This window comes from Hibiscus syriacus, unplaced genomic scaffold (genome assembly GCF_006381635.1).
Source record: "Hibiscus syriacus cultivar Baekdansim isolate YM2019G1 unplaced genomic scaffold, ASM638163v2 tig00110057_pilon, whole genome shotgun sequence".
Lineage (NCBI taxonomy): Eukaryota > Viridiplantae > Streptophyta > Magnoliopsida > Malvales > Malvaceae > Hibiscus > Hibiscus syriacus.
In genome coordinates this window covers 853,092-878,253 of record NW_024062581.1, presented here as the reverse complement: position 1 = coordinate 878,253, position 25,162 = coordinate 853,092, and the positions used below count along the sequence as shown (strand labels likewise).

The 25,162-nt window shown below is 32.5% G+C and overlaps 1 protein-coding gene and 1 pseudogene across 1 annotated transcript; both read right to left on the bottom strand.

Moving 5' to 3' along the window:
• Positions 1 to 15,994: 15,994 nt before the first annotated feature.
• LOC120214310 lies at positions 15,995 to 18,166 on the bottom strand (annotated as a pseudogene).
• A 2,742-nt stretch (positions 18,167 to 20,908) lies between these two features.
• Positions 20,909 to 23,662, bottom strand: LOC120214244 (ubiquitin-conjugating enzyme E2 5B-like). The gene is made up of 4 exons (XM_039212193.1): positions 23,585 to 23,662; positions 23,356 to 23,441; positions 22,555 to 22,682; positions 20,909 to 21,165 (listed from the first exon to the last, which is right to left on the bottom strand). Exons 2-4 carry the CDS (start codon positions 23,423 to 23,425, stop codon positions 20,992 to 20,994), a joined length of 372 nt encoding a protein of 123 aa, XP_039068124.1. The 5' UTR covers positions 23,426 to 23,441; positions 23,585 to 23,662; the 3' UTR covers positions 20,909 to 20,991.
• Between the last annotated feature and the right edge of the window lie 1,500 nt (positions 23,663 to 25,162).

Below are 25,162 nucleotides of genomic sequence, written 5' to 3'. Positions count from 1 at the left end.
AGATTGATTTTCTTTATCCTTCATTTTCTCTTTACCAACAGCTCATGGTACCAACACCTGGATCATTTGATTCGATGCACCTTGCAGAGAACCCGATGCTTGATTCTTCGTACCTTGTCGTAAGCCGACTAGCTGGTCTTGCAACTGATCTTGAGATTCCTTATTAGATTGCTCCATTACTTCCATTTGTTTGTTCATGATGTTGAGGAAGTAGTATGAATGAATGATCTTGTTATTACTGTCACATAATATTCCATAAGTTATTTTTGTGTTTTTATAATTAATGCATATAAAACGCTTAAATAAATACATGCAATGCCAAATGCAAATACAAAAGGTGTCATTCCAGTTTGACCATCTTAAAATAACTTTCATTGAACACAAATGGTTTCAGTACATCAAATAGCTAAACTACAAATAATAAATAGCTTTGGCTCCTAGCTTTTCTACCTCGTTCAGAAGCCATGTTATCTTCCAAGCATGATCCGGTGATGAGCCATCAATCTACTTCAAATCTCTTATAAAGACGGCTAACTCGACCAACTTATGAGCCACGTTGCTTGCTTGAGTAACCGCCTCATTCATAGCATTGTCTTTTTTCTCTACTTTACATTTTAACCTTTGAAGATATAAGCAATATTGATCATTCTCTCTAGCAAGAGACTTGATGCGGTCATGAAGTTCTCTTGTAAGATTTCTATAATTATGTACCAAATCTGTCATTGTTTTATTATCGGCTCTACTTGTTTCAAGTTCAATATATTTCTTACGGAACCAAGCTTTTGCGTCGGTAAGGGTTGTTCTCAACATTTCATTCTTTGTTTTCCATATCCCTAACTCTTGTAAGGCTATTTTACGTTCATTTTCTACAATCTGCAGATCACGAGAGCACTTCTTAGCTCTTTCTACATGCATTTTACAATTTCTTTTCCATTGTTCGACACCACTCTTTAATTTAGAGGCTTCTTTTGCCCACTCTTCTGGAGTATTGCCTAACCCAACACTTTGAAAGGTTTGATTGATTCTTTGAAAACCATCTTGCATTGCTTCCAATTCTCTGTTCAGAATGTCCTTTTCATTTTGTAATTGAAGTATTTGAGCTTCATATTTCAATAGATGCTCTTTATTTTGGATACCCTTACTGATGTCCTTGGACTCACTCAGTTTCGCCTCGACCAGATGTTCGACTATTGAACTCGGTTGACCCTCATTCTCAAATTCCAATACGACATGCTCTAGCAAACAATTAATTCTACGCTTGAAGGCAACACAAGTCTCAATATAATGTCCTTGAGCTCATGCGTGATATTCACAGTTGGCATTGTCATCATACCACTCTAGATATGGAGGTTGCAAAGGCTTCACATAATGCGGGGTCACTTCTCGTACTTCTAACAGCTTGTTGTATAAATCTCCGTATGAGATAGGATCAATATCAAAGTCAAGGTCACTACCTCCTATCTTTCGGTCATCAATGAGGTGAGTCTCTATTGAGCGAACATTAGTTTTTGAAGCTAGCTTCAAATGTTGAACCATTGTAATTGGATTCCTATTATCCTTCACAGGTACTTTGGTGGCGTCTGGATTTTTAGTGAACGTGAATTGACCCCGTTTGAAATGATCATGTAGTTTTTCTTCATCCATCTTTACTCGCAATTTTACCGTTATCACTGTTGCCTTTGTATTTCCTGACAACTTGTTAATGCGGACAATGATTGCGCGTGGCTCCTCAAGTTCGCTTGGATTACCTTGTTCAAAAGTAGCCTCATGTATTACATAATTATTCTTGTCAAGTTTTTTCTCCCTTTGCGTAGAAATCTCTTTTTCTTTTGCCAACACAACTATTCTATCCATCATCTTGGACATTTGCTCCTTGATTTGTTGTAGTTCACTTTCTTCATCTTTGGATGTACGACTCTCTACTCTTCTCGTAACTTCTTTCAGATGCCATTTTCTATTTGTATCGTGGCCTACCTGATCATGAAAACCCTTGTCCGTTATAAAAACCTTTTAATTGGTGACTACTCAGAATTAACACCTTTTATGCCATGAACATGTGATGCAAGCAAAAAAGGAAAAAAAAACAACATATAAACTAGTTAGCACGGAAAATGATAATAAGATGACAAGAATTATTATAGGAGCAAATAACAAAATAAATAAATTAATATGCTAATGCAAAACGAGAATGCAAATGCTAATGCAAATGCACAAGGTGTCAATTCCAAAAGTGATAACCATAGAACAACCTTCATTTAGACAACAAGATTTCATTATACCATGTAGTCAAAATACAATTGCAACTCTTCATTTCCTTGAGTTGTACTCTTCATGGAATCTAACAGTGTACCCAAAGTTTTCGGTTTACTTTATCAAATTTGACGATGTCTGATGTCCTTAAATTGAATCTTAAAATCTCCATTTTTACTTCCAATGCGAAATAGTCTTCATGTCTTTGTGAAGGGTCTTCTCGTCCTTCGTATGACTGTATCTATCTCTTGAGGGAGCATCTCGACCATTACACCTTTAAAGGAAGTCTTCAATCAGCTTTAGATTTCTTCATTCATCAGATGACCTTCTTCATTGATCATTTGAACATTTTTGGATCTCCCGATTTTTTGACTGCATGGTTAAGAATTTCTTGTTTCATTATGACCAGCCTTCTTATTAGTCAATCACTTGCGAATTAACACATTTGGATGACATGAAGATGCAAATGCAATAAATCCAAAATAAAAGAGACATAAAACCAAAATGGGTTAGTACAACAAAATAATAATTATCGTAATCATTAAATAAAACCTACTCTCACATGCTTTGTTATTAAAAAAAATTCTAACCACATGATATCTAATTCACATGCTGGTTTGAAAAATAAACTTAACCACATGATTTTTGGAAAATGGGTGATTTTGAATTAAATTGAAAAGAGTCGCCATCGGCCTTTGGGTTAGGTAGGTCGAATACCTAAAAAATATATTTTTAAAATAAGTTTAAGAAAAATCATTTTTAAGACAAAAGTTGGTATGCGTTTACCAAAAATTCAATTAAAACGGGTTCGGGAGTCGGTTACGCATGGGGAAGGATTAGCACCCCCACAACGCCCAAAATTGGTACTGTGTCGCTTACACGTTGTCGTAAATGATAAAATTTATGAGTTGAATATAAAGTTAAAATATGATCCGTTTATTAAACATTAATTAATTTGCTTCGAATTAATAACTTAAAGAAGTAAATTCAAAAGGACTGAAATTAAAATAAATGATATAAAGAATGTAAAAATAAATACAAGTATACATCTAATATAATAAAGATATATTAAAATTAATAATGTTTGGGGAATTGATTAAATCTAACATGTATTCTAATAATTTTAATATATATATATATATATATATATACTAATCCATACTGATAGAATATTTAATATTTTTTATAAAATAGGAAAAAAATAATATTTATCATAATACCATTAATATATAAATATACATGAACACAAACAAGTTAACACAGATACTTAAATTTAAATAAATAATTAAATAAATATATATATATATATATATATATACGATTTATTATATACCTGCATGAAGCCCACCTAATCGAATATGAAACTTTGCATACAAATATGTTTTCTGGTATATAACGAGTTTAACAAACTTATACAAATATAGTGCATTATAAATAATAGACAGAAGACCATGCATTGAATAATATATATATATATATACAATAAGTGTATACTATGGCAATCCGAACATACAAGTAGCAAGCTATGTGAACCAAATCAAGATTAATTAAGTATTGACACAGATTAAAAAGTAAAACAAGTCAAATCTAGATAGCACAAACATAATTTTATTTTAATATTCTAGGACTAAAGTGATTTTCGTTCAACCTAGAAAGGGACCTAATTTTAATACAATGAAACAATTTAACATAGTGACCAAACTGAAAAAACCGTAACTATCATATCAAATCCGCAATAAAAAATAAAAACAAAATGACTAAAATAGAAACGATTGAAATCAAAACATTAAATTCAAATAATAAAATTAAAGGAAGAAAAATTGACAAAATGGAAAAGCACGGTGGAAGTTTGAGGACTACTAAGTGATTTATCCATGATCTAATATATAATATTCATATTAACCCATTTAAATAACCCTAAAATAAAACTAAAACCTAAAATAAACAAAATTTAAACTACACTCACGCACACAAAACATACCCAGCCGCCTCACTTCAACTTTCTCCTTGGTTCCATTCGCTCACTCTTTTCTACTCTCCATTCACGCAGCCTAGAACCACAGAACCTAAAGCTTCCACGAACACGCAGCTCCCTCAATCTTCCTCCCTTCTTGGTTGAAACCTCAAGACCCCGATCGAGATTTAATAGAAATATCCAATCCAAAGGTAAGCTCAAACGACCCCCCCATTTCCCTTATTCTATTTCTTTACTATGGAACCTAAAAACTTTCTTCCTCTTACAGAACCCTAAACCCAAATAAGACTACAATGACACATGCAAATTCAAGAACAATGAGTAAAGGTTCCCGGTGGAGACTACATAATGATCGACAAGCCAGATTCCAGCAACGATGAGATAAACAAAAGAAAGAGGTAAAAAAAACTAAACTCTTACTTTTCTCATATTTTCTACTTGTTTTGAAAGAAAAACACCCATAAATAATACCAAAAATTGAAAGAAATGAAGAAAATACCAAAGAAAACCTTCTCTGCTTTCTATTACTTCCTCGGTTTATCAATACAATGGACAGTGAAACCCCGGTTACAATGTCTATTCTTTTGTTTTTCGAAGGGTTGAATCCACTGTTACCAAAATTACCCCTTTTTTCTTGTTTCGTATTCAAATAGTTGTTGATGATTTCCTCGTTGGTGAAAATTGCCATGTTCGAATCCACCTCCCCTTTTTTTCTTTGCTTGCTCCTCCACTCTAATAATCAGTTCCCCGTATTTACTTTTTTTATGACCAAGACTCCCCCTGTTGTTGATCGACAACCCCTCTTTATAGTTGTTCGAAATCTCTTCCCTCCTGCTTCGAATGAGTCTCCTCCATTTAATATTTTAGTTGCTCAATAGTGGGTCGTCCATTGGCGTTAGAATAATGGTAGTGTATATTAGGTAATGATACCTAATTTCTGAGAAAAGATAAATTTAGTGGATGGCTTATTTTTTTGGTTAATTTTAGTTGCTGCTTGACGTAAGTAATGACGCAGATGTTGGTGGTGGTGCAATGGTTGCTTTTCTTCGTTCGGTGGATCCGGTGCCGGTGGGATTGAACAGTGATGCATGCACACCGATGGAAGCTGAAAGGGTTGTTCACTATTGTGGCTGGCGATGGAGTTGCTGTGATGACCACTGGCGACGACAACATTGTTGGAGTGAACTAGGGTTTCAAAACCCTAGTTGCAAATGGGTCGGTTCATGGGCCTCGGGTTTGAATATGAATCTGGGTCAGACTTGGCCTTGTAATTTGCACTTGGACTGCTTATATTGGTAACTTATACTGGATTGGGCTTCAAAACCTGCATAAAAATATAATAATAATAACATTAATAATAATAATAATGAAAAATAATTATAATAATAATAAATATAATATTTTAAAAGCTCGGATAAAAACGGGTGTCTACAAACTTTGCTAAGTCTTTCCACGTCTTGATATGAGTTCGGTTAAGCTGGTTGTACCATTGGATAGTTGAACCGGACAGGGTCTCCTGAAAGCTGTGGATCAGGAGTTGGTCATTTCCCCCATATCCCGTAATCTTCCGACAGAACATAGTGATGTGGGCTTAGGGGCAACTGTTCCCATCGAACTTCTCAAACTCAGGGACCTTAAACTTTGGTGGGAGCACCAAATCTGGAACTAGGCTCAGTTCCATTGCGTCCACTCTATAATAATAATGGTCTCCTTGGACTATCTTCATCTGGTCTTCCAGCATTCTGATCTTCTCTTCCATCTTTTTTTATTTGTCATGTTCATCAAAATCCGGGATATTATAATCATCCAGACGGTTGTCAGGACCAGTTGTGGAAGTTTGTACCTTCGCAACAGATAATGCTTTTCCTTTCGTCGCAATGAATTTTCTTACAGTCCGGGTAAGATCTCGGGTAAAATAACCACTTGTAGGGTCGGTGATATGGTTACCCCCTCAGACGCACCTACTCCGGGTGCACTTGCTTGTTGTTGTAAACCATACAACTTAGCCACGATTTGGTCGACTAAGGATTCCTGGTTTTTCTTGATGGACTCCATGGTACTTTGACTGTTCTGAGCCATTTTGTCATCCAATTCTTTCTGCAGTTTTGCCATGTTCTCTTCGATCTTCTCGATTTTGGCCTCCATTTCTCTTTTTTGCTCGAGTATTGTGTGGGTGATGCGTATCTAATGCTTGTGGTGGTAAGTTTGGTGTCTGAGACATGTTCTATTAGTTAATATGAATGTAAAAACATGGAAAATATATAATAAAAAAACAAACATGAAATATAAAATACAAAATATGTAATGTATGATGTATGCAATTTGGAGGCATTGATCCAGAAAAATGTACATTATTATAAATAATCCTTATTCAGACAAAAATGTTTTATCTTTTAAGAGACATAAAAACAAATTAAAGGTACATCCGAACTAAATCCTCTAGACCCCGAACAACTTCTAGTAGGTTAACAAGTCTTCTGCCTTCATCTGTCACTGGTTGAATGCCTTGTCGAACAACTCCAACTTCTCTTGCCAGGCCGTGAAGATGACTGGCTGCCTTCTGTACTTGATCTAGGAAATCTCAGATGACTGCGTCTCTGGCCTTCACCCTTTGATGTGCTTGCTCCCAATGGAAACACCACTGTAAACCTTCGTCGAAAGGTACTATATGAAGTTCATTTTCTTGTTTTTTGAACTCATCTACAATAGCTTCTAACTCAGCTATTGTCTTGCCATCCTTTTCATGTTGTCTCTCTAGATCAGCCACCCAGATTCTCAAGCGTCGGTTCTGATGTTGACTGTCTACTAAGCGCCACTGAGCAATCTTCAACTGTTCCTTCCAAGCTATTTCATCCGGCCCCTCGAACTTCCTTTTCAAACTGTGATCTACGTCTTTCTAGTATTCAGAGGTTACTTTTAACTTGGAGTTATCTTTAACTTTATCTTGATACCCCTTTCTCAAGTCTTCGAGCTCAAAACAGACTTTTTCTGTTCTCTTTCTAGTTTGTCTACTCTATCTTTCTGAGAGTCGACATCTAGCTTCCACTGATAACGTTTAGCTTTAAGTTCCTTAACCCTCTGCTTCAGCTCGTTATTTACAGCTTCAAACTCTACATTGACTATCTCAAGTTCAGAAATAACAGGCCTGAGATGTTCCTCCATAGTCCGGGTGTCTTCACAGTTTGGCACCGGGACATTGCCATTCTTTCTCAATCTTCACCACTCCATATAATCCGGAGTAAGCATGTCTCTGGCAGCTACAACATCCATCCGGAATACTTTCTTCCATGAATCAGCCGCTTCCTTGATCATCTTCTTATAGCTGTCACCATGATACACAAACTCTGATCTAGCTAGCCCACATGTTGTTGGGACAAATTGGCGTGCCTCATACTATCTAAGTGCTAACAACGAAGCATACCCATCTGTACCCCAAAGTCCAAGTAAGGTCATAGTTTCATAATCCCCACACCGAAAAAGAATGTCACCGAGGAACAACCAGGGGGATCTCTAAGTAATATCCCGATCCTGAAGATGTGTAAAGACTTTCATCCACTTTTCCTTTGAAGCACCTTCATGCCATTTCCTAGTGATGAATTCTCCCAAAGGTGAATAGGTGGTACTAAATCGGTGGTAAACAACCCCGTTAGTCTTCCAAAAGTTGTTGTGAATCCAGACTTGAAGGAACTGAATACACCCAACGAACATTCATCCACTAGCTCTTCTACAATGATTAAGAGATCAAAAGGTCTCGGCTAAGATGGCATGTGCTGGGTTGACTTACCTTGGAAGTTATTCAAATAGTTCCACCATGGCTGTGTCGATGCACCCCAAAGTCTTTGAAAATATAACCAAATCGTACAGACCCAGTGCAAAAGGGTCTATAGTCTTCCATTCATCAGGGTGGTTCTTCATTAGTTGCCTTATGTGGATCTACTCGATTCCTTCCCCGCTACCTTTGTGTCGGAGTCGATCAGTCACCCACTTTTCATCAACTCCTGCAATCTTGACCAGTTCGTTCTTGAAAGGCTGACTCTTGATGTGTTTGATATATGCCCTCTCTAGTTTGATGCTTTCGCAGTGCAGTAGTGTAGTGTACTCTTCGATAGTGGGCACCATGTCCTCCCGGTTAAAGGTGAAGCAACTATATCCCGGGTTCCAGAACTGAATCAAGGCTCGGAGCAGGGGCTCATCAGTCTTGACATGAAGTAAGAGGGCAATATCACCATATCGTTAGCTGAACTTTTGCTTTCTGTCATTTTTTCAACTGTCCCAAATGTTTCGCAGCTCTTGGACATCATTCTGTTTCAGGCTGACAGAGGCAAAGCTAACCAGCTCTGACACATAGTTCCCCTGAAGACTGTCTCCCTTCTCTTTCTGAGTCTTCTCGGACCATAGTCCTGCCTCGGCGTTTTCAATCTCTTGTATTACAACACCTTTGTCCATTAATTCAGATTATTTTGTGTGTAACAAACACTTTTTAGGGATCATAGCCTCTTGTTATGATGTAAATGCTAAAAAACAAATACAAAGGCAAAAAGTTAGTAAAAAATAAATAAATAAAAATGATGAAAGGAAAAAAAATAAAGACATGGTTAGGGTAAACAATATCCTAGGTTTTGGAATGTGGTTTCGAGGTAGGCTCTAATTCTCCATAGTCTCCTGGTTTAGGTTCTAAAAAATGGTACCCAAGTTCTCCTTGCCGGTGCCCCCTTGGGCTTGCCAGACCCTTAGTCCTAAACCTATCACAGGCTTATGTTGACTAAGTTAAACTCGAGATGACACATTCCCTTATGCCCGCACAGTGAATAAATTCACACGAAAACATAAGGTATATGAATCCCGAAGGCTACTTGTTAGGCTCGCACGGTGAATAAATTCACACAAAGGCTTCGCTTTCACCCCTACTTAAACAGGGTTCAGAGCTCGAGTTTAGAGCCTCAAGTGAAAAAGAAGCTTTGAAGGTTGAAATTATTAGAAAACGATTAGTACAATTATTTACTCGAAAATATAATCAAAAGTAAGCAATAAGAATCGAAATGTTACCTTAAAATTTAAACTTGCCCTTTTCGTTAAAAAAGACAACTGGAAATTACCTTAGCCTGACTCACTTACCTGTGTCCCCAGTGGAGTCGCCAAGCTGTCGGAACCGTCTTTTGGTTGGACCCGGAATTGGGCTTCAACTTAGATTAAACGGATTGGGAGTCACCACCGATCATTTATTTAAAAGTAAATAGGTTGACCGGGTACCTTATTTCTTACCTGATCTGCATCTTACCAGTGATGTGTCAGATTCGGGAGTCGATTACAGTCAAGAAAGGGTTAGCATCCTTGAACTGCCCTTTCGGTACTATGTAATTTCCAGTTGTCTTTATTAAGAAAGTTATAAATTTAAATTAAAAGGTAAAACGACGATCCAAAAACTTACCACTTATTGATTTAAGAATGAACCTTTAAAAAGTCAGGAAACTTGTTAAATAAATAATGAAAATAAGTAAAATAATAAAACAAAAAAATGAAAAAGGTGAGATAGAAAGGGTAAAAAAAAGATGAAGTAAGGATAAAGTAAACAAAATAATTATAAAGAAGATAAAAAAAATGAAGACATAAAACAGATAGAAAATAAAGAAAAACAAATAAATGAGGAAGACAATACATAAAATAAACAAATAGAATCAGAAGTAAAATAAAATTAAACAAATATAAGAGAAAAATAATAAAAAAATATAAATGAGGTAAAAATAAAAAGAATAAAAAGGAAGATAATAGTAAATATATACAATTAGATGCTAAAAAAACAAGCAAAAAAAAAGAGAAAATATAAACCAAACAATATATATATATATATATATATATATATATATATATATATATATAATATATATATATATATGTGTGTGTGTGTGTTAAAATAAAAAATAATGTAAAATAGTAAAATAATAGAATATATTAAAAAATAAAATAAATAAAAGTATATACATATTTAATAATAAAAATAATACTAAATATTAATAATAGTCGAGAAATACAATAATGAAAGAAAATATAATAATACTAAAAAACATAGTAAAACATAGAAATAATAAATAATATATATATATATATATATATATATATATATATATATATATATATATATAATATATAAGGAAATAATATATACATACGTATAATGACAGTGGGGGTTAACTTGAAATAATAGTAAAAAACAGGGGCTAATTTGAAAATGAATCGGGTTTAAAAGTCGGATTTGGGATCAGATTAACATACATTTGAAACAGGAGGGACTAAAATGGTGGTTTATCCTATTTTAAAGAAAAACGCACGGGTCTGATGATATTGGATCGGGTCGCGGGTCGGCTGGATGGGCTTACTATATAACTTAAAAAACAAATTAAAATTCATTTGTTTCATTTGAGAGCAAGAGCGCCCCCTTCCTCGTTTTTTCTCTGATTTGTTCATCCCCTGAGATGAACACCGCCGTGGGGTTCGATGAACCCAGTATCCGGCCACCGTTGCGTTGCCTCGCCGCTGTTGTTGAACGGCGCCGACCATCGTTCATCGGCGGCAAAACTCAAAAAAAATTAATTTTTTAAAAGCTCTTCGTGCCCTCGTTTTAAAAACGCGCTTTGTTTTTGCAAAAAAAAGCCTCTAGGGAGCGTAGATCTAAAAAGATAACTTTCGAAAACTCCCTTAGATTCATCGGCCAAAAGAATTTTTTTGGGTTGATTCGAGCCAAAAGAAAAATGAAGAAAGAACACGCATGCAAGCCAAACGTTAAAAGGTATGAAATTTACCTTTTGTTGCTTTCGAAAACTTTAAAGAATGCTTCGTTTTGGTCTAATGTTGCTCGTAATTTTTGTGTAATGTATGCTTGTATTTTCGTATATCCACCATAGTGTTACAAACAAATGGATTACATGTATTTATAGCCTCAGATTCAACTATTTTTAGAGTCCGATTTGGACTAAACTACTTTGATCTTTCGTGCTTGAACGTTTCTTGACTGATTTGTTGGTTTGTTGCCGAGGAAATCGGCGTTGATTGACTACGTGTAGCATGAGGACTCCAGATGTGGGGGCTGTGAACAGTGCGGCATTGGGGTGAGAGGTGGAAGGCTGCTGAAACATCAAGAACCCTAATTTGCCTTAGGGTTTCTTGTTGGGTCAGACACAAGTGGGCTGCTGGGCTGTTGTATTTATTTGGGGCATGTAAAATGTAAAATAAAACCCGAATTAATAAAAATACATATTTATTATATAATATAATTTATAATAAAAAAACAATATTATATAATATAATATCAATCGGTCGAAATTCAGTGTCTTCAAATAACATACCTATGTATGTGTTGTATTGAACAGGGGCAGATTAACGTGTAGTTTACTGGGATCATTCGATTCCACTTGGGTCTAGAAAACCCTTGTAAAAGAATAGAAAAGTTTAGAATCCACTGATCCACCACATGAACCCACTTAATACGAAATCTAAATCCGTGACCGGTTATGAACTATGTTTTAATGTAAATAATAACAAATTAGTATTATATTATATTACTTTTGCATTTGCATTTGGTAGGCAAATTATTATGAGAATAACATCTTTTAGCATATGGGTTGAATATTGAAATGTAGTAGGAGCATGTCAATTGATAAAATAATCAAGTATATGACTTGTACCAAATCCTTTTTGTCCCTCCGAGTATGAGGTGGAGTGTACTTGAAAAGTGCGGTTCGATTGCCTTAAATTTAGGGTTTAGGAGGAGAGATAGGGACACCTATAGGAATTTATGTTGACAACTCTTTAATGGGTTAGGTCTATGGGTGTTCATTAGGTTAAAACGGTGGCCGACCGAACCGAATTAACCATAACCGAATTAATCAAACTTTTTTTTTCTTTAACCGTTAACCGAACCGAATTTTTTTTCGAACATATTAAACGAACCGAATAAATTTTGGTTAATTCGGTTAATTTCGAATTAACCGAATTTTTTTTAAAATTTTCTAATTTATATAAAAATTAAATATTTTTTAATTCAAAAAAAGTTTATAATTAATTTAAATAATAAATCATTATAAAATAAAAATTTTAGATAAATTTTTTAATTAATTAATATTGATTTAAGTTTAAAAGTTATTGGATCTTAAATTATTAATTGGGTTTTAAATGGTTTGGGCTTAGCCCATATGTTATATATAATATATTTAATATTTTTTAATTAGAAAACAGTTTACAATTAATTTAAATAATATATAATTATAAATTAAAAAATTTATATAATTTTTTAATTAATTAATATTGATTTAAGTTTAAAAGTTATTGGATTTTAAAGTATTAATTGGGGTTTTAATGATTTGGGTTGAGTTCATATGTTATATATATAATATATTTAATATTTAAAATTTGATTTTGGTTAATTCGGTTAATTAACCGAATTCGAACCGAATTAACCGTTAACCGAATTCTAAAAATTTTCTTAATCGTTAACCGACCGAACTAATTCGGTAATCGAACCGAATTAACCGAACTAATTCGATTCGATCGGTTAACCGAATTAATTCGATTATTTGAACACCCCAAGTTAGGTCCAAACTGTTCCATTCATCGCTACAATTCTTTCATACTACAATAAATACAACTTATTTAAAGAAAAATAAATTGTCATGAAAGATTTTAGTTGGATGAGTAACTAACATGTTAAATCTTACTAAATAAAATTCAGACATTTAGGGAAAATATCAGTAGCTTGAAATGTAGGACGAGTATTTGTTTGCCCCAACATGTTTTTCTAATTTGGAAGGAAAACTTTGGCATCAATCAACATCAAAATTATATGCCAAATCGACATAAATTGCACATTCATGATCCGTCACCATCACATTACCAAACATGAATACATCACTTCAACTTTGCCATCCAAATTAAGTAATATTTAAGGTCGGAGTTACGATCAAATATTGAGATAAAGAAAATTTTATTAAGTATTTAAATTTAAAATTTAGAAAAATAAAATTAGAGGGGGGAGTTAATGGAAATGGAAACATAAGTGTTCGGTTATGGGATGGAATGATAATGAAGCTTAATGGTATGATTCGAGAATCATTTGATTAAACAAATCACTCATAATTTTATTTATAAAAAACGACAGAGAGTACTTACTTCCACCTCAGCAAAGCCTGGCACTTGGACATGCAACGTTCATTGAGTGAGATATTTGAGTGGACCACTCACTCATGTCGTTCTAGGTACATTAAATGGAGTGAATAAAATAGGGGTTGGGAGACCTTATTTTCTGGGTCTTACCCCACTGCAGGGTTCACCCTAATTATTAAAACCATCATTTCCCAAAGAAGAAAAAAATAATTGTGGAAGAAGAATAAAGTCAAGATTTTTATTTAGAAAGAATCAAATTTAAGGTATCGTGTTTATTTTTTTATATTTAATTAAAGATTAGAAAGACTTAAACTAAATTATTAGCATCTACGACGAGTAAAAAGTTAAATTTTATCATTTTACGAGGGGTATATATTTAAAGAAGCATGCAAATTGTATAAGATAAAAGGATTGTTTTAGTCAAGAATTCTGATTAAAAACGAAATGAAATGTTGTTAAACACAAAAGACACACTGCCCCATATTTATATATAAAAAAAAAAAGCTTTATTTTCATGGAATCTCTCTGTTTTCATCCATAGGTAACAAACAACAATAATAATAATAATAAAAGTAACAAAAACTGCAGTTGATGCCTTACTTTCCGGCTTACCAACGTCTCTGGCCTTTATCTTCTTTCTTTTTCAAAAATTTTCCATTCAAATGCTTCAACCTTTTTTCTCTTTAATATATATTTAATTAAGCTGATTTTCATGTCTAATGAGTAAATACAAAAAAATATGAATATTTTATCATGATCCCACTTTTTACAACCTCATGTCGGAGAAGGGAAAGAAAATGGCAAGGCATTGGATAGTAACATTGATAAATTTAAAAATATTTTTTAAGGTGAATATATATATATATATATATATATATATATATATTAACTATAATTTTTTCTAAGGTGGATATATATATATATATATATATATATATATATAAGATATATATATATTAACTATAATTTTATTTTGATCAGTTGAGATCGGAATCAATTGAGGTCTGTCGATACACAACTTCCTTAAGATAGATTTTCAGCCACTCCTTTGGTGCTCGAGTTCATTGGTCATCTATCTCCCAAGATACAACAACTTATGATCAGCTACAGTTGCACATCTATAGAGATCACGAATGATCCTTGCCTTCGACTATCACCGGAAAGCTAGCGAAAAGAATATTTTTTAAGAAGGAGATAAAATATTTTTCAAGAGAAGAAAGTTCCTCAAATCTGAGATTTGAAAACTTTTGAAACATGTAACTTGTGATTAATCTAGTAGGTTAACTCACTATTTATAGGAGATTTTCAAGAGAGATTTAATTTAACCATATATTTTTTAATATTCAACTTTAAACAGATAATAATATATTTTCATTTGAAATATTTAAAAGATAGACTCATTTTACCATTTAAACTTAAATAAATATTATTTTAATTTGAAGTATACAAAAGTATATAATTATCTTTAATATTCAAAGTTAAAAGATAACACATACCTTTTTATATTGACATATTCAAAGAGTAATTATCCAACTAATATTCAAATTAAATAATATATTTAATTTTCAATAGTAAAAAGAAATACAAATTTAATATAAATATTAAATCCGTCAATTAAATTCACCATTTTTTCAACAAAAACTAAACTTTAAGTATGATTTTAAAAAAATTAAAAATTTAAATACTAAAAGAAACCAAAATGAATAGTTTAGATACTAACCGTGTAATTCTCCTTCTGCAACTACATAATATAATGCCCACATTTCATGCAATTACTTTTTTGGCAGTTTATGCAGTAGACATGAACGTTCTTTAACCATCTCCCAAGGTAAATTTTATACACATGGGTGGCATCTGTGTACAAATGAATTGAATTTTGGATGGTTTCTTTAAATAAATAAATAAAACCTGTTCTGCATTTCAAGTCGGTTGATACTTGTTAGCTCAATCTACAGTCAGATTTGATTTTAATGATGAAAGAAGCAATTCAATCACCACTTGGACAGTGTCACTAGTAGAAAAAACTCCTTTAATGACGCGTATTGCGCGTCATCTATGGGTGCGGATGACACACAAATGCCTGTCGTTGAAGCCACCGACATGAATTTTTTATGACGCTCATTGCATGTCATTGAAGCCCCCATCATAAATGAAGATGACACATTTATGTGTCATAAATTTATGACACGCATGTATGACTTACATTGCGTGTCATTGAAGCACACGTCATTAAAAAAGATGACACACATTCTTGTGTCGTGATTGTATTTCGTAAATTATATATATATAGTAGATTGACAAATAATCAAATTAAATCACATTTAATGCCTCATAATACTAAATATATATATATATATATCATATTATATATAAGCAATCCATTTGCATACAATATATTCACATTAAGTTATCAAAAATATTGTAATCATATGTGTCGAAACAAAATATCACAACATAATAAAGTTTGTCACATAAGATTCCTCAAAACCCTATACAAATATAACGGGATTATGTTCTGTCAAAATGAATAGAAGAAACTATCATTCATCACTTCGATATGCCATTTGCTATAATAAATAAAATGCATGTGAACAACTCAAGAGAAGAAACTATCACCTAAGAGGCTGTTGTGTATCCGTCGTGATGCGCCTTTTGCCATCTCCATGCAATTTGTAAACTCTCCTAGAGATCGGTAAATCGAGCTGTCCAATTCAGTTCCCGCCTTATCATAGTTGGATCACTAAACACTTCTGCATAGTCTCCAGGTCGGCGGGGCAGATAGTCGACTTTGATCTCCACCCCAGTGGCTTTCTTACATGCCTCCACAAACTCCTTCACATATCTACCTTTTTCGGTGCCAACATTGTAGATTCCCACTTTATGGGGCTTTGCGTTTTGAAGAGCTTTCACATGAGCATCGATCAGGTCAGTAACGTCGATATAATCACGAATGCAAGTCTCGTCTTGTGTTTTATAGTCCATTCCCTTGACCTACAAGAAAATCACAATAACCATAACAAAGTTCACCAAAATCAGTTTGAAACCATAAAGGCAAAACTATGGACATCTTGGGTGACAGGTGTGATAACATTATAAAAGTTACAAGAAAAAACAAACATGCAAAAAGCACATACAAAATACAGTTGTAGTAATTAATACACATATTATTTTATCATATACACAATCTTTTTCACTCGAGAAAATGCATCATTGTTAAACATGTGGAATGACAGATAATCATAGTTCAGCCCAAATCTTTCAAATCTTCAATGAGCTCTAAGATTTGCCTAACGTATTATGCAGATGCTTGCAAAGGTGATGTCAGCATAAAAGAAAATTAAATTAGATACACAAAGCATCCAGTTATGCAAAATCATCATCTATAACAAACTTGTTTCAAGGAAAAGATGAAAATGTAGGCATTATAAATGATCATAGATTTTTTTCTAGTAGCTGTCAAACTTTAGAATCACTTATATATACTTTTGATTCTAATGAACTTTACTTGATACTCACACATAGAAAATCAATGATTTGATTGAACGCATATTTGTACTTCAGTATACTTCTTTGCACTTCCCATTGTTAGGAAGAGAATACATTCACAAAACTATCCAATTTCACATCAGCAATATACACATGGCCTTTAAGAAAGTATCTGTGGTGTTCACAATCTTCCTAAAAATAATGAAGTGTTCTCTACATTGTCTGTACATGACTAGTTGTTTACATCTTGACCCCAGGTGTAGCTGAAATACGTAGCAATCATTAAAGAATCATAGTGAAGGGATAAAAGGAATAACACACCTTGAGACCAATAATAATACCACGAGCTGCATCAAAACAAGCACCTAAAATTCGTCCATGCTCACACTACTCAGGTTTGGGAGCCTCACCTAATCTTCCTTCAGGATCTGACCCGATCACATTGAAGTATCTAAAAATCACAAAAATATATATGAATCATAACCTCAGCAAATTCCTTTTAATGTTCAAGTTTTTAATAACAATAATAATATATTAATAGGAGAGCATATTGTTAGACTATAAGCAATTGTGGTCAGAACTCTACACATTGAATATGATAGTATAAGCCCTTCAAGGTCTACAAAGTTCATCAATCCTAAATTATTCTGAACTAAGCTACCTTCTATGGTTTCCTTGTAATCTAGAACTACAAAATGAATGTGTTAAAAATAGGACTATGTAGACCTTGCATGTATGTCTTATATATGCAGCAGTTGGCTGACAGAACAATGAAAACTTATCAACTAACTCCCTCCAATGAGAAAGTATAATGATCTAAAATACTTAGTTTTGGTTTAAGGCATGGAAGACTTTTGGGATGCTAAGTTGATAAAATTATGCATATTGAGAAAAGAAAACATGGAGTAAACTCAAAGCTCCTAAAAGTAAACTAAAATAAAACCTTAGGATCATTACTGCCATGTCTGAATGATGATATCTTCTGCCATCTTCTTAGCTTTTCCATATGGATTGATTGGAACCTTAGTTGGTTCTAAAACGAAGGTCGGTTTCCTTGTAACACAACTCTATATTAATCCAGAAGTTGATGAAGGTTGATCCTTTAATATTTGGCCTCAAACAAAAATTTAAAAAGTTATCAAGCATAAAATCAAGTTTGCAACGTGCCTGTGGGGTTTCTTCAGTGATTGGCATCTTCTCAGGCTCCCCATATGTGGCACATGTACTAGAATATATCAAAGTCCTAACACCATGAGCAACCATCGACTCTAGGACCACCAAAGTGTTTGAAGTAATGTTGTGATAATACCTACAAATCATGGGAATATATAGCATAAAGAACATAATTTGGAGATTAGTTTAAATCATGCAAAAACTTCCCAATCAAAGATCAAGTACTTAATTTTAAAGGTCAAAAGATAAATGCTTTTTAATAACACAGCTAATGCAAATACAAGAGGATATTTGAATGGCAATGGTGTTAGAAAAAATCCATCTAGAGAACGAATATAAAAGTTGGATTTACACGAAACCCATCAAGGAAATGAAAAGCATGAATTTCATTGCAGATACACCGAAGGAAATGAAAAAAAGATGAATTTACCCGAAAGTAAAAACAAAAGAACATTAATGGGACATTGAAGGAGGCCAAGAAAATAACAAAAGAAGGGGGAACCCTAAAGAAGAACCTATTTCCTGGTCTTTATCGAGAGGGAAGAACTGTCGGGTCACGGGAGCCGGTTTACTCTCCATGGAGCACTCTTCTTCTTCTTCTTTGTGAGGCGCTGAGAAATCAAAAATCCTGCTACTTTTCTTCTTTAACCCCGCTTTAACTCTCTCACCATCTTCTTCTTCCGATCCATCCTCGACCACCAAAGCTGAAGAACTTTAATTCGACATGGATCCGACCCGTTTTCCCTTGTCTTCATCACCGTCTACGGAAGTCTTCTGCTACGAACAATAGCCCTCGGATTTATCGTCTCTCGGTTGTTGATACGACGAGTCATTGAGATCCCACATTTTCCCCTCTTTCTCAACTTATAATCTCCACACAAAAAAACAACAAACTTAAGAAAATATCCTCACCAAAAAAAAACCCCCAAAAACTTCAGAGAGAAAACTAGAATTGATTAACGAGGGGGAAGAGAAGCGGGAAAGGATGAAAATAATGGGGGGAAATTAAAATACGACTCCTAAAGATGACACCTAAAGATGACACACATTTAAAATTGTACTCCGTGTTTTTGTAAATTTTTTGGATTATGACTATTAAATATGACACACATTATTGTAAATCATAAATCGTTCAGATTTTTAAAAATATGACATTTTTTTAATGACACACATGTTTTGCAAGTCATAAATTAGCGTGTATTATCGTTCGTGTGTCATTAAAGGTATATTTTCTTGTAGTGTGTACAGATAAAGTAATTTTTTTCTGAATGGAATTCAGAGCATTACTTCACACAACTAAATTTAGTTTGGGAAAAGAAAAATGAGGAGCACAATTCTTAATGTTGAATTTACTCCCTCACAAAATCATTGCAAATATAAATTATATATTTTTAAAAATAATTACAATTATTCTCCCGTAACCTTCTTCAACTGTTTTTCCCGACACCATCAAAGTTTTGTAAAAACCACTCTACCTCAAACCTAAATATCTGATGATAAAAATAACTCCGACTTGAAGAACATGCTAAACTAATCCCATCTTTCATACAGCATTAAACATGGTCTGACATTCAAACTCAAGATACACCGTACGAATGAATTTGGGGTTGTAATCTTTCATACAATATCAAGCATGGTTTAACATTCAAGCTCGAAACACTCGTAAGAATAAATTTAGGGTTGTAAATAAGATGAGTCAAGTTCGAATACATTAAACTTAACTCTATTCAACAAATTCAAAATCGAATTTAACTTAAAAGGTTTAAAGCCAACTCTAAAATTCACAAGTTTAAAATTATCAAGTTCAACTCGAAATAAAAAAAATTAAATCTCGGTTCGAGCTTAAAAGAACTTAGACTCATAACATTCTCAACTTAGTTTGATTGAGGCTCAACCCAAACTTGAACCGTAAATACATGAAAAACATTATATTGCATTTTAATTTATTTTAATTTAAAAACTTAATAATTTAATATATTTTTTTTTCCGAATTACACTTAAGTTTTTCAAATCAAATATCAAAAAATTTATTTCAATTTGTTAAAAAATTTAGTTATATTTAGACATAAATTAAATCTATATAAATTGAATGTTGACTAAATTTTAATCATATCAAATTTAAATAACTTGAGATGTATCGTCTCATTTACATTTTACAACCCTACATGAACCCATCTTAACCTACTCGTTTGTTGCCGCGTATTTGCATAAACAATAAATAATTTGACCCATTGCAAAATTGACCCAATAAACCGACTAGAAAAATTAGCCTATTAAGTTAATCCGAATTTTAATTTGAGATCCACGACAAATGTTATAATACAAAACAAATTCGTCACATTCACATGACAAAATTATTCAAATAATATTTTTTTATTCAAACTCGTCACATAGATATGTCAAGTTCCAAAAAAATATATAATTGTTTTATTAGAATTTGTCATATCAAAATAACAAGTTTCAATAAAAAAATGTTTTATTGAAACTCATCGTACCAAGTGACAAAGTCTAAGTCACCATATCAAATGCCATAGATCCCAAATTAATTTTGAAGATAGTCTAATGGGTCAATTTTTTACCTGTCTGACCTATTGGGCCAATTTTGCCGCATAACCCTATTGTCTATAGCCAACCCACTAGTCCAACAGGATATTGAAATGTCAGTTTAAGGCCTAGGCATCCATAGATTCCAGCTTCAAAGGGAGGGGCTTCCAAAGCTTCGACTAGTCTGGTTGGTTATGCATTGCGATCAAAATTTTGTACATTGTCGGTGCTGCTGTCACTGGAAAACAACATTGTCACATAAGGTAAAATAAAAGGAAACCAGTTAAACAGTTCGGGCTGCTTTTTTCCCTGAAAGTTGAGAGAAAAGTGGGATGATAAATTTTCATACAGACAACTAGCAAGAAAATTGTGTTTTAAGGAGGGCTAGGTTCTGTAAATAAAGAGACAAATCACACAATTGATTTAAACATCAAAGGAACAGTTAATGAGGCCCTCTTGTTACATAAGTAGGCACCACTTAATCCATAGCATATTTTTGAATCCAGCTCTATTCCTGTCGGTCTTGTACATGTGGGCAATCTCAGGCACAAGTCTGTTAAGAGAGAGCAGCTTGATAGCAGCATCTAGAATCAAAATTAGATATAATAAGAACACATCCCCACACCTAATATCACAAAACACAGGCAGGCAAAATTTTTACATAATAGAATAATTTATCTTCTAGACCAGGGTCACCAGATGGTACAAACAACTTGGACAGAAAATGAAAGGCTTAATTTTAAAGGCCTCCATTTCGACTGTTTCATTCTAAATCGGTAAACGGTATCAGGTAAGCCAAGTGTATTACAACAGGGCAATGTTTATTCAAATTAAAAGATGTATACAGATTAAAGCGGTTAGAAAAGTCAAATAATAACCTTGGATATGGTGAGGGCGGGGCTCCACTGCTCCTTTAAAATATCAAGGCAAATGCTACCATTGCTGTTAATATTAGGGTGGAATACCTTTGTCCTCAATGCAATATGAATGGAAGGAAATTATTTAAGGCTAAAAAGAACAATAAAAGGGACGGGGAAAAAGTTAGCTAAACAAAACTACTAGAGAAACTTCTTAGTCATGAATCAGTAGCTAAACAATCACATTTATTTGCCATTAGGTGGAAAAAAAGCCTGAAGTACCTTTATCACATGATTTACACTGTTAACTACAGGAATTAGCAGTCTAGCTCGGCATTGACGAGTTAATGGTCAATTGGTCATCACCAAATGAAAATTCTATTTGAAAATAAACTTTCAGCTATTTTATCTTCAATAAACGAGAACCATTATCATTATCATGTAAAAGTTATTAATATACTTCCATTCACAATATTTTTCTTTAACCAAGAAAGTAAACTACAGTAAATTCAAGGAGCTATTACTAAATATGCAAATACATGTAATAGACATGGCTTACCTGATGCTGTTTACAAAAGCAAAAATAACAACAGAACATGTAAACGCTGGCACTGAAAACCACCTAACAATAGCCTTCACTCCAAGGAACCATTAGACACCCAACATGCATACATGCCTGATGGAGAATAAAAGAATTCGTGGAACAGAATAAACAAATAAAATCAGAAAGGAAATCAAGTAGAATAAGCGTTTACTAATTTCAATGTCGAGCAATATTGGCACAAGCCACCTGCCCTGTAAGGACAACTTGGTGGCACAGTATTTGCAGCAAGGAATTAGTTAAATAATATTGATGGCTCAAAATATTTCTATAACAAATACCCTTAAAAATTTAAGGTCGGTAAAGCAAGATTATAATGTCAATCTGATGAACTTGCATTACATGGAGTGCTATCCAAATTTCATGAAAAAACTTGAGCGACAGAGTGGCATGTTTTAAAAGCAAAAGACAAGTCATTGCGGATAGATGTAACATCAATAAAAGTAAAAATATACGATACACAATGAAGCCAGGAACAAATAAGAAATAGATTGTTAAGTAAGACAATTAAGCACCTTGGTAGGTTTAAATGGATAATCCGGAGGAAAATGAATTGTGATTAGAAACACCCCACCGGCATATGGACTATCTGGAGGACCCATAATAGTTGCTAGCCAATGAAAAATGTCTTCAGCAACAGGGCCTTATTAAATAATAAGAGAACGTTAAAAAAATAGTTCAATGAAATAACCAATCAGCAGTATCATCTTCAAAATATTTTCCTAAATAAAATCCCAATCCTTTTCATGTTTTCCTTGAGAAAATATAAGATGTTACAGTCCTAAAATGTTTTAGTACATTTAACAGAAATTATGAGTCCCTGTGCGCGATAAATGATAATAACATCACATGCTAATCATATCCATACAACATCACCTATGCAGAAACAATTTGTTATGGACAAGGATATGGATAACAATCAGTAAGTATCAGTGTGAGTATAAGACATGAAAAAGAAAAAAAATGGAGAAGTTTTGACAATCTTGAGTCAAACTGAATCCAATGATGAAAACCTTAAAACTGACAACCAAGAAAAACAGAAAAGAAAGAAACATACTGCAGTTTGAATCAATGAAACCATCGTGGTCAAAACTCAAAATTCAATTAGTATAGGCCCTCTATATACAGCTCAAAATTCAATTACACGTCAATGATTATCTCATCTCATGATTTAAAAGAACAAAATGCAAAGAAATTTCAAAAAAAACAAAAATGGAGTGAATATCATTGAAAAAAAGACTAAAATATGATGAGAAAGAGCACAAGAATAAACCAATCGGGGCAGGAAACGAAGAAAAAGAGGGATGGAATTGAACCAGCGCTGCAAGAGGTAGGAGGATCTTTCTGGAGATCCTTGAGCTCCTTCAGTATCCGCTTTGAAGCCATAACCTTAACCCTAAAACAAAACAGAATAAATTATCCAAAAAAAAAACAAAACAGAGTTTGTGTTTCTTCATAGAACAAGAGCGAATCAAATTCAACCTAGATCGTCCTGAACTTCAATAAATTTAAATTTAAGAGACATGAAATAGGAAGTACCTGGCAGATCCCCCTGCCCCGCTAGATAGTTTGTTATTTAGTCGCTGCAAATAGCGGAAGAAAAATGAAGCGTATATAAAAACAGAATTTAATAGAGAGGTCTAAGAAAATGTAAACCCTACTTAATACAAAAAAAAAATAACTAAAGAATGCTTAACGGTAATCTTTTATTTTCAACAGCGATATTTTGAGTATATTACCAGGAAGGTGATTACTCATTTCTTTAGGTATTGTTGGATTACTAGTATTTTGAACTAAAATGCCATTAATATTTTTTTTTCAAAATTATCATTCTTCTGCCGTTGAATAATAAAAATTCTACGAATGTTAAATTACAAATTTATCCTTAAAATATTTTAGATTTACAAAAAAATCCATAATTAAAATTTTATATGAAGTTAAGGGGTTAAAATAAAATTTTACCCTTTCATTAAACATATTTATTTTTTCAATTTTGTAAAAAAAATTATATAAATTTTATGAATTTAAATTTTTTAAAGAAAATATATAAATTATTTATAGTAATATTATAGTAGAATTCAACTTGTTAAAAAAACAAATATATATTAAGGACAATTTGGTAAAATATACATTCCAATAATCTTTTATTCATTTAACCAAACACTATAATCTTACATTCCTGCTAAACGAACCAAAAACAAAATACAACATTCTCAGTAATCTTATTTCCGTCGGTAATCATATTCCCACTAGTAATCTTACTTTCCATGAATCAAATGTACTCTTATGTCTTGATGGTAGGAAAATGGTTTTTAGAAAATATTTTACTCATTCTTTCAGTATTTGATAACTGTAATTGGTTTTACATAAAATATTTTCATTGTTTGATAGTTGTAATTGATTTTTCCTATGTAATTCATTTTTGTAGTTCCTTTTATTTTCTGTAAATTGTTTTATTATCTGATTTTTCGTAAAATATTTTCTTAAAGTTTCACTTTAGAGTATAAATACTCAAAAAAATATTATTTATACATTTAATATTACATTAAAATTTTAATATCATTTTAATAAAAATATTAATTATTAAAATATTTAATATACATATAATATAATTTTAAAAATATTATATTTTTAATATTATATTAATATATACTCAAATATATTATAATAACATATGATATTAATAATATATAATAGATTATTAATATAATTCATATTATCTACTATTTTTATAAATATAATATTATTAAATTATTAATAATGAGTAATATTAATTTATATATTTAATATTAATATAATAATTTAGTATTATGTTAATAAAATAATAATTAAAATTAAGGGTGTTCAAATGGTTAATTCAACCTATCAAATTGAATTAACATTAACAAATAAATCAAACTTTTTTCTTTAATCGTGAATCATTTTTTTTGAAAATATTAACTAAACCAAACTTTATTCATTTTATGTAAATCATTTCCTATAAAATTAATTATAGTGTATCAAACAATTAATCAAAATGATTTACATAATATCATCAAAATACCGTAAAATAGTTTCTGAAAATTATTTCCTAGAAAATGTAATTCATTTTACCTAAAACAATTTTAGCTAATTCATTTTACA